Source organism: Sminthopsis crassicaudata, chromosome 3, assembly GCF_048593235.1.
Source record: "Sminthopsis crassicaudata isolate SCR6 chromosome 3, ASM4859323v1, whole genome shotgun sequence".
In the NCBI taxonomy this organism is placed as follows: Eukaryota; Metazoa; Chordata; class Mammalia; order Dasyuromorphia; family Dasyuridae; genus Sminthopsis; species Sminthopsis crassicaudata.
Window position 1 is genome coordinate 65858012 of NC_133619.1, and position 11488 is coordinate 65869499.

The 11488-nt window shown below is 39.2% G+C and overlaps 1 protein-coding gene across 1 annotated transcript; it reads right to left on the reverse strand.

Moving 5' to 3' along the window:
- Positions 1-6682: 6682 nt before the first annotated feature.
- On the reverse strand, positions 6683-11195 carry RPL37A (ribosomal protein L37a). Its single transcript, XM_074298736.1, has 4 exons — positions 11113-11195; positions 9360-9488; positions 8532-8614; positions 6683-6807 (listed from the first exon to the last, which is right to left on the reverse strand). Exons 1-4 carry the CDS (start codon positions 11113-11115, stop codon positions 6744-6746), a joined length of 279 nt encoding a protein of 92 aa, XP_074154837.1. The 5' UTR covers positions 11116-11195; the 3' UTR covers positions 6683-6743.
- Between the last annotated feature and the right edge of the window lie 293 nt (positions 11196-11488).

The following is an 11488-nucleotide window of genomic DNA, read 5'->3' on the forward strand; positions in this document are numbered from 1 at the left end:
TCCTTTTCTCCTACAGTTCCTGCTCTCCCTTCCCCTTTCTCCTCTTCCAGATAGGGTAAAATACATTTCTATACCCAACTGAGTGGGAATGTAATCCCCTCTTTGAGCCAAATCTGATGAGATTAAGGTTCAAACAATGCTTATCCCCCTCCCTTCTTTACCTCTACTGTAATAGGTTTTGATATGCCTCTTCCCATGACTTAATTTACTCCATTTTATCTCCCCTTTCCTCATCTCCCAGTATAATCCTTTTTCCACCACTTAATGTCTTTTTTTTTTTAAATATCATCACATCAAAGTCAATTTATGTCCACACTCTCTATCTATATATATCCCTTCTAACTGCTCTAATAAAAGTTAAGTTCTAAAGAGTTAAAAGTATCATCTTATCATGTAGGGATATAAAGTTTAATTACCAAACAGCATGTTTTGTTTTGGTTTTTCCTTTCCTGTTTACTTTTTTTTTTTTCCTTGCTTCTCTTGAGTCTTGTGTTTGAAGATCAAATTTTCTGTTTAGTTCTGGTCTTTTCATAAGAAATGACTGAAGCATACTAGCTGTAGGACCCTGAGCAAGTCACTTAGCCCCAGTTGCCTCAACTAAAAAAAAAAAAAAAAAAAAAAAAAAAAAAAAAAAAAAAAAAAAAGGAAAGAAAAGAAAAAGAAAAGAAATAACTGAAAGTCCCCTAATTCATTGAAGGTCCATCTTCTCCTGAAAAATTAAGCTCAATCTTGCTGGGTAGTTGATTTTTGGTTGTAACCCAAACTCCTTTACCTTTCAGAATATGGTATTCCAGGCTTTCTGATGTTTTAATTTAGAAGCTGCCAAATCTTGAGTAATTCTGACTGTGGTTCCTTGATACTTGTTTCTTTTTTTGGGCACACTGTAGTATTTTCTCCTTGATCTTATAGTTTTGGAATTTTGCTACGATATTTCTTGGAATTTTCCTTGTGAGATCTCATTTCAGGAGGTAATTGATGGATTCTTTCAATGATTAGTTCTGATATATTAAAGCAGTTTTCTTTGATTTCTTGAAAAAATATTGTCCATGTTCTTTTGTTTGTTTGTAGCTTTCAGAGTCCAATAATTCTTAAATTGAATCTCCTGGATCTATTTTCCAGGTTGATTGTTTTTCCAATGAGGTATTTTACATTTTCTTCTATTTTTTTCATTCTTTTTTAGTTTGACTAATTCTTGATATCTCACAGAGTCATTAGGTTCCATTTGCTTACTTCGTTTTTAATGTAGGATTTTCTTCAGCTAGCTTTTGTACCTTCTTTTCTATTTGGCTAATTTTATAAATTAGGTAATTTTATAAATTAGGTAAATAAATAAAGGTATTGGAGGGTTTTTTTAAGTTTTTTTTCCTTGTTTTTCCAAGGTGTTGACTTTCTCTTGCATACTTCTCATTTCTTTTCCTAATTTTTCTTCTACTCTTATTTGACTTTTAAAATCCTTTCTGAGCTCTTTGAAAAAGGCTCTTTGGACTTGAGATCAATTTTTATTCCACTTTGAGATTTCACATGTAGGCCTTTTTTTATCTTCTGAGTTGGTGTTTTGGTCTTCCCTGTCACTATAGTAGTTTTCTATGGTCAAGGTTCTTTCTTTTTGGTTTCTTCCTCCTTTCTCTCCCTCTCTTCCCTAATTTCATTACTTTTAGTCTAGCTCCATGGAGGGCACTGGGGCATGGGAGGCACTGTTCCAAGATTTTTCTGCTACTTTGAACTTTGGCTTTGAGCACGGGGGCTTGATCACAGAACTGGAATATCCCATATTAGTCCTGGCTGTAGTTGCCTGGTTTCCTAGGCTGGAAGCTCCACTAGTGATCTGCTCAGCTTCTGTTGAACAGAGCTAGGACTGAGGTTTTTTTCAGTTGCTGATCTGCACTATTGCTAAGATTCTTCCATTGGCTTGCCCAGACATCGTTTGAGCTGGGCTGTGTTCCCCCTTGTACCCCAGTGAGACTGAATTTTCCTGAATCTTTTCAAGCTATCTTAAGCAGGAAAATTGTTTCATTCTATCTCTATCTAGCTCTGTACTTCCAGTCTGTTTAGGGGCTTGGTTTTATGTTTTTTCTAAGGGAAACTGGAGAGACCTCAAGCAATTTCCAGGCACATATGGACTATTGCAATAAATGCCCAAGTCTCTCCTAATCTTCTCCATTTAGCTATCAAAGTCGTTTTCCCTTTTGCAGGTGGGATTGTGTTACTCCTTCCCTCCCTCCCCTTCACACACACACACACACACACAATTTATTAAACCTTCAATCCTTTGTTTTTCATAGTCCTTTATCTTCTACCCACCTCCCTGCCTCTCCTTTTTATACCTCATTTCTTCTTTGCTCACACCTCATTTACTCTCCCATCCAGTAACACTGACCTCCTTGGCATTCTTTCAACAAGAAATTCCATATCCTCACTCTGGGCTTTTCACTGGCTGTCCTCTATGCCTAAAATGTCCTCCCTCCTCATCTCCACCTCTTGACTTTCCAACTTCCTTCAAGACCCGGTAATTTACTCACCTGATTCCCCCTTTATTCTTATACCTATTCTGTTATTTCCAATTTATCTTGTCCATTTTTGTTTATAGAAAATTCTTTCCTGTTTTCCTTTCCATTAGACTGAGAGGGCAGGAATCACCTTTTGACTTTCTATTCCTAGCACTTAGCACAGCACTTTCAAGAGGAAAATTATTAAAATATAGGGGCTATCGATGAGACAGCATTATCAGAGTTCATGCTTTATCAGTCACGTTCCTCAACTCATATTGCTTGACGTAAATCAAGGCATACACAATTCTTGAACATTGAAGATTACATATTCGTGTCATATATATTAATTTCAATAACTGTTGTATTAATATTTGTTATATCATTAGAAATATGTTTGTTAATATTTTTGCAGCAAATGTAATAATTGTGGAAGTAGGTGGCCTATCATGTTGTAGGTATGAAGGCTATCAGACAGATAGGTCAAGGACCACTGTTTCTCATGTGTTGTGGAAGGCCAGGTGCCATCACTGCTTTTCTAGCTGGCAAGCACTGCACCAATCCAGGGAGTATACCTGATATTTGACTCCAGGGTACAGAAAAAAACTCTGCAACTAAGCACGTCCTGGACCAGACTGAATTCCAAACAAGACTCCTCTATGTGTGGTTCTTTGCTTATAGGAGGAATTCGACATAATCAGCCTGTAAAGACAAACTGAAGCTAGTTTGTGAAGGCCTTTATATGTCAACTGGGAGAGTTTGTATTTTCGTCTAAAGGAAACAGGGAACCACTGATGCTTCTTGAGCAGCCAAGTGATAGTCAGAATTGTGTTTTAAAAATAACAATTTAGCATACATATGGAGTATGAGAAGCAAAGATGTAGGAAGACCAATAGAGAGGGTGCTGGAGCTCACAAAAGTCCAGATAAGAATGGAGAAGAACCTAAAGTAGGATGGTTATAATGTAAGTAGAGGGAGGGATAGATAACGATACTGGGAAACACATCAACTATATTTTGCACCTATGAGACAGAAGAGAAGATTCTCTAGTTATGACACTGGAAGAATGATAGTACCTTAGAAATAAGGAAGTCCGGAAGAGGAATGCACTTAGTAAGAAAGGTAATGAATTGTTTTGGATTCATGCAGCTAGGTGGCGCAATGGGTCTCTACCTATGAAGGCAGGATTGATGTAGAATTGCACTACCTACCTGGTGGGGTTTTTCTGTATTTTGCAAACTTGAAAATTATATAAAATGCCAACTATTATTACATATGGAGTTTGAGATGCCCATGGCAGGTCAGAGATGAGAGCTTCATTTGTGAATGTGGAAGTCATCTGTATTGAGATGATAGTTGAATCCATGAAGATGAGATTATCAAGGAAGTATAGAGAGGAAAGGAGCCTGGGGAACATTCCCATGTTATATGAATGGGACATGGTTGATGAAAATTGGCTTTTCCCCCGCAATTCCATTTTAGAGAGAATGACCCAGCTACATATAGCTTCCTTTTCATACTGTACTCTGGATTCTCTAGACTTTTTCTACCATACCTCTGGGAATGTAGCTCCCCACCTCTTTTTTTTTTTTTTTTTTTTTTTATGATTCCTTGAATCATTATGTTCGCTTCCAGAAGGCAAGGACATTTCTGTTTCTATTTGCATTCTCAAGAATTAGCAGGGCCTGGGTTCATAGTAAGCACTTAATAAATATTTTTTGATAATTTGATTGAAACTTGAGAGATGGAAAGTAATTAGGAAATAATTGGAATAATCCAGAACAGAAATGATGAGGGCCTGAACTAAGGTAATAGTTGTGTGAATGGGGAAGGGATTAGATTCAGGAGATGCGAAGGTAGAAATAATAAAATTTGGCAATTTTTTGGCATGTGGGAGGAAGAATAGTGAAGATAATCCAAAGTTATAAAATGGAAGACTATAAGATGGTGATGCTTTTTATAATAATAGAGAATTTGGAAGAGAGGAGGGTCAGAGAGAAAGGTCAGTTTTGAATTTGTCAGACTAAAGATATCTCCATAACATTCAGTTTAAAACATACAATGATACATTTGAATTAAGAGGTTTATATATAAGAATCATATGAAGGGTAAGTTAAACCCATGAGAACTAAGGTACCAAAAGCGTACAGGAAAAAAGCCAATGACAAGTGATATGGGTAATAAGTCACAAGAGACAAAGGTATAGGTGAGCAGCTAGGATAAACAGGTAAGAGCATAGATTTAGAGCCTGGAAAGATTTAAATATTTATCTGTTTCAACTGCAAGAACTAATGCCAAGCAATGACTTGCCCAAGATCACAAAGTCAATGAGCCTCAAAGTTAATAGTATTCAAACTGAGACAGTCTGCCTTGTGTCAAGAATTCTTTGCATTGTGCTACAATATCACAGAAACCAAAGAGAAACCAGGAAGATGGGGTACAAGAGTAGGGACAGCAAAGATTGACATCAAAAGCTGCCGAATGATGGTTTGAAAAAAGGCCATTAGCTTTATCAGTTGCATTTCTTAAAGGGTGAGGACATTGGATTTAAACATAGAATCCATATTTTAAGGGGTGAAGTAAATTGGAGGCAATGAGGGTTTTTTCTAGTTCAAAGTGAGATAGTTATTCAAAGGAGGGGTCCTAAGCAACTAAGCATCAGTAGTTGAGACTGAATGTGAAAAAGGCAATTGAAAAGAGAAGGAACACAATCTGGGATATAGGGTTTGGTTGATATCAGCAAAAAGTGGACAACCAAGAGTAGGGCGTGTGGAACACTGATTTTATTGTGGGAAACTGAGGAAGTCTCAGAGAGTTCACTTTGATGGTCTGTTTGGTTTTTTTTCCAGTTAAGTTAGCAAGGTTCTTGTTAAGGGAATAGAGGAGAGTATCAGCATAAATGGTGCTTAGGGAAGTCATATTTGGACCTGATTAATTTGTAATTTGGAAGAGTTGGTATTATTTGTAGCTTGTATTGAAGGTTTATTGATCAACAAACTACCAGCCCTATATTTTATAATTTTAGGACTTGACCTAAGGCACTAATGAAAATGAACACAAAGAGGCCACAGGCACACCCTGAAGACATAACACTCCTAAGAAGTTCTAGATAAGTTGATGCATTTCCAAGTGACTATCTACTAGGTCCAAATAACTAAGAAAATCTGGCTCCATCTCCACTTTGTTCTTAGCTTTGTCAAAAGCCTTTCTTTAATCCAGGTGTATTATAACTTCCCAAAGGAAGAATGTTAAATCAGGCCAGTCTAGTGGCCTAACCAGGTTTTGATAAATCCATGCTAGCTCCTGTTAATGTTCAAATTCCCTTCCTAAAGGCTATCAAAGCATCCCTATAAAAATGATTTGGTTTTTGCCCAGAGTTAAAATGAACATCAACTGAGTTGGATGAATTCACTAAAAAGAATGAATTCTTCAATCTGTAATACTGCGGCAGTCTTACTTTTCAAAGTGAAAATTCAGCAGGCACAGAGACTTTTATTTATATATCCCTATTTGTTTCCTCTACCTAATTTTCCCATGAATATAAAACTATTCAGTAAGCCTCACAAATTATATTTAAAAGAAATGTACAAAAGTGACAGTCTAAAAAGCAGGAACCTGTTTTATTTTCTTAATGACATTGGAAGTCATTTGTGTTTCTATACTCTAAAACAGGAGTTCTTAAATCTTTTGTTAGACAACCTCTTGATCCCTTGGTGCAACTTGGGTGAAGCCTAGGGACTCCTCCTTGGAGTGGTTTTCATAAAATACTATATAAAGGAAACCAAATATATTGAAATAAAGATGTAATTTTACAATCAATATTATCCCTTAAATATGCAAGACACCAAGGTACAAGCCTGTACTTTTTCATTTGTTGAAGAAAAATGCTGTTTCCTTTGAATTCTGACAAATTAGGTGTTGAATGCTAAGAACATTGGGTTTATGACTGAGATCCTAACTGTTAATGGAGCTCTTAAGATTTATATAGCACTTTACAAACATTATCATTGTAATTTTTGTAGTATCATGCATGTTAATTATTATGGTTCTCGGTATATTTTTCTTTTTTTTCCAATTCTTCCTAATCCCATGAGAAAACAGAACCATCCATTCCCACCACCTGCTAGCTCAACTTTTAACCACACATCCTGTATGACCAACTGCTTGCAAGCCAATTATGAACCAAAGAAACCAAATGTAATTCCATAAATTAACCCATTTATTGTTGGACTGGGTTACAGATATTTGAAAAAGATTTTACTGGTCCTTCAATTCCTTCAATCTTCTGATGGCAGATTTGACTGTGACTGCAGAGGTGGTACTGGAAAGAAAAGCAACAAAGTAAGATTTCCCAACTTTCCTTCTTTAACACAAGAAAGATTATGAAATCCCAACTAAAAATTTCTTCAAATGCAAGAAATTGTCTTTCCTAAGTCTCATCTTAATGTTACAATTTCTTCTGGGATTTTCTAGTGGGACATGCAAAATTACATTCACAAATAATCAATCTGGGAGGCTTTGTCTTTAAATCTTGCAGAAAATAAAATCTTGACTATAGAGCCTATGTTAACTATTGTTTGGCATCCTGTAAGTGAATTGCACTTACATTTGATCCCTATTGTAGTGACCAGGGCTAACCGTCTTCCTGTGTTGAATATATATAATTGCTGAGAATTGTACAGAAATGGGACAAATCCATTCCCAGAGCTTCAAAAAGTTTCTAGTGCTCAGAAGTCACAAAAGGCTTTCACATTCACAACTCAAAACCTTGCTAATTTCTGCACTATTTAAAAAATCCTGGGCATCTTGATTTATCAGCCCAGAATAGAGAATGGCAAATTGGAATGAAGAGTTTAGGAAACAGGTCTGCATACAAAAGAGGAAGAAGCAAGAGTTGTTATTCATGGGATTAGCAATCACTTTCGTTAAAAAATAAATAAATAAAATAAATTTAAATTTTGAACACTTTAATAAGGAAGACTTCATAATCTTATACACCGTCAGCCTTACTGTGGCTCAGCGGACAGCTTAGAAAGCTTCAACACTAATCTGGAAAAAATTACCAAAAAATGTCGAATGTTTCTGAATATATTTTCCCCACTGAGGCAATTGGAGCTAAGTGACTTGCCCAGGGTCACACAGCTAGGAAGTGTTAAGTGACTGGGGCCAGATTTGAACTCAGGACCTCTTCACTTCAAGGCTTGGTGCTCTATCCACTGCACTAACTAGCTGCCCCTCTGAAAATATTTTAAAACTCAATTCACCATCGTTATTGACTCACATTCTCAAGACACTTGTCATACTGATCCTTCAGCCATCAAAAGCTCCATGAATATGTAATAAATTGGCAATTTTATTTCCAGTTAAAAACTGGTCAGGATCAAGATTTTGCAGTGTTCTTTTCCATGCTATGCAACCAGCAGAGGGAGTACCTTTCCTCTTTTCCTTTCCATATAAAAATGGAGTCCCTCTCCAAATTTCTCCATCATTAAATTAGGATCAATGATGAATCTTCAGAAATTAACAAAGCCACCAGCAAAATCTGGATGTGATAAGAATTGACTCACTGGGGTTGAGCTAATATTCCATGAGATACAACATGCACACGTTTAAGCATATACAAACAATATTCTAAAGTAATAAAGGTAATTTCAGACTAAATACAGAAATCAAGAAGGTTTTCTTGTAACAGGTGAAAATGGGGAGGAAGTGCCCCACAGACTTGAGGGACAACCTGGTCAAAGGCTTAATATGCCAACAATTTCCAAAGAAGCCCCGCCCCCATTCTGACCCATGCAAATTATCCCACAGCTTCTCCATCTATAGCTCTGCACAATTTGTCTTGTTACACTCAAAGGCAATATCCTTCTCCCAGAGACCAATACCTGTGTACATGTAGGTATGTATTTTTAGTTGTGAGTGCCACCTCAGAAAAACATTATCTGATGCTGGCATCATAACCCGTGCCGTGGAACATCGTGGGCATCAGAACTGGACTAACCTTTCAGTTCTGCTCCCTGAACCCACCCACCCTGGGAAACTTACTTGTAGGTCCATGCACCACCAGCTACTGTTTTCATACAGGATCCACAATGCCAGATACCCACGGCCCGTCTCTTCATTTTGGTCTATAAAAAAGAAAATTTCCCACATGCATTAACCCAAAGCCAGCCTTTCTTTCATCTTTACAGAATACAAGGAGCTTCATTGCTGCAGCTCTCTAAAAACTGCCAGATGTAATGCTCTGTTCTGGGCAGTAATATGACCTCTCCTTTAGAATGCTTCTCCCCAAAGTTTTAAAAACTTCTAGTCAACAAGTTTATTATGACTTATCTGCAAAAAATCTTTGCAATTTTCCACTTAAACCTTTAAGAACTGTACATTTAGCTTCATTCCTAACAGTTATGTTTATGTAATCACCTTCAACTTTTAGGCAGGCAGCACCTTTATGAGACTGCTCAAGGCCAGTTAGACAAGGACAGCTGCAATTTTAGAAGGGCAAAATTGTAAACTGCCTCACATTTCACATCTGACAACCAAAAAACAGATAATGTTCTATCTCCCATTTCATGGCCTTTGCTCAGGGCCCCCAGCCTTCCCTGCTCCTCCCCTGCCCCTCCTAGTCTTTTTATCCAAAAGCCAAGGGATTAGTGATCCTTAAATTCTTACTTTCTCCACTTAAAGATTCAAACTCCCTAGAAGACAAGGACTACAGTCTTTTCTATCTCTAGGGCACAAAGAAGGCATTTAACTTTAAAAGGTTATTTTAATGATTAAAACAAAGAAACAAAAACTAACTGGGAGGGGCCAAGCAGCCAGAAAACAATACTATGGGTGATGGGTTAAGTGTTACTGCCTGTCCCTACCCCTTACCTTGCCACAGAAGGAGCAGGTATACTTGGCATGCTGGCTGATTTCAATCTTCTTCACCATTTTTCTGAGGGATGCACCGTAACGGGTTCCATATTTACCAACAATTCCGACCTTCTTGGTACGTTTAGCCTGTAATGGTACAATTGTAATAAGATTTAAGCACCAAACCTATTAAAATGAACATTTTTGTCTTCAAGAAGCTTCTAAATAAGTGAAATCAAGAAGATTCAACAATCCCTTGTAATCTAGTGCTGAGAACCAAGTACCAAAGATAGACCAGGAAAGGGCTTCTAAGGGTCACAGCATCTGATGTCAGGAAGCCCTGAAGTCAAAGCCAGAAGAGACTCTGGGCAGGTTCCCTCATCTGTTCAACATAATGGAGATCATAGCCCCTCCTTGCCTTAAGGATCAAATGAAGTATTTGTACTATTACTTCATTAGCAACCACAATAAAGCATGATATAGACCAAAGTAACACTGATGGGGGTCACTCAGTAAAGGCCTACTCCGACCTCAGTGTCCCCAGGTAATTGTCACAAAGGTAGAACCCTGCACTGGAAGAGAGGCAATGGAACCAACAATCAATATCTACTGTTATCTAAGTACTAGACTCAGTACTAGGATACAAAACAGTTCCTGACCTCAAGAAACTTACAAATACGGCTGAAAGAAAATGCCATTTCATTCCCCTTACAGAGAGTCCAATGCATGTAATGTACTAAATTAGCACCCAGTACAAAAGGGACCTAGAAAAGAATTCTAAGAGCTACATTATCATCTCAGTTAATTTATACAAGCTCCCTTATACTTGTTGCACATCCAGTGCTCCTCTAGCTTTTAAAATAGGGGGCCAGTTCCCTCAGAATGTTGGAGGGCCCGACTATAGTAAAAAAAAAAAAAATCACACTGTCTCTGCCCCTCAGCCTATTTGCCATAATCCGGCGGGCCCTAGTTTGAGAACCCCTGGGCCTAGTCCATGAACTCTTGGAAAAGGGGGATTTTCTCCCTTCCCTTTCTTCTCCCCCTGCCCCCCCAACACCCGCCCAACTTTTTTACAAATGTCATCTCATTTGATCCTAACAACTGGGGGGGGGGGGGTCGGCAACAAGCACCCCCGTTTTTTTCTTCACTTGTCCCTAACTCTTCATGTTCCCAATTAGGGTTTTCTTCGTAAATACACTGGACCGGTTTTGCCATTTCTTTCCTACTTTACAGATGAGGAAACCGAGGCAGACAGTGAAAGGCCTTGCCTGACTCCACTCAGTCCTCCTAAGCTCAGCTCCCCACAAACAGTAGGCGCCTAATGGATGCTTCCAGGCCGGCTGCACAGCGTGTGCCCGATGGCTGTCGTGGTCGCAGCGAGGGGTCACTAAGATCAGGGCTTCCTTCCTCCTTCACGCGCGTGCTCTCCCCACCCGCAGGCTCCTCCCGGGCCTCCCCACTGCCCGTTACCGGTTCCCATCCTCCTACAACCCCTAAGCTCAGCCGGGGAACGGGCCCCGCGGCCTCCGAGTACGCTTCCTTTCCCTCCCCGGGCGCAGGCGCAGTAGCGCGGACAGTGCAGGCCGCGCACAACTCCCCGAGACCGGGCCCTGGGCAAAGGCCACCGCGACGTTAGAAGGCCCGGTTGGGGTAACACTAGTAAGGCAGGGGACTGAGAAGGAGGACGGGGGTGTTCTGGATCAGAAGGGGCCCAGGAGTGGGGTAGATTGGGGCGGATAGTGGGAGGCCTAAGGGCGGAGGGGAAGCTTACCATGTCGACAGATGCAGGGCCGGGGCTCGGAGAGGAAAGAAACTTGTGCGCATGCGCACTTTCTGCATTCAGGCCGGAAATGAAGGTCGTGGAGGTGGGGCTAGATAGCAACAGAACTCTATGGTTGGGCTGTAAAAGCTAAGGATGAGTCCTCCAAGATGCTCTTGTTTGCGAGTGTTTTGAAATACAGTCATACAATATTAGATCTGGAAGAGATTTCATAGGAAAATCCTATTTAAAAATAGGAGACCATACAGCCACAGAATACTGGATCTGGGAGAGATTTCATAAGAAATGTAGGAAGAGATTCCCAAGTCCCTCTGTATTTAACAGACATAGATCAGGAGTTCTTGACGTATTTTGTGTGTTGTGGATG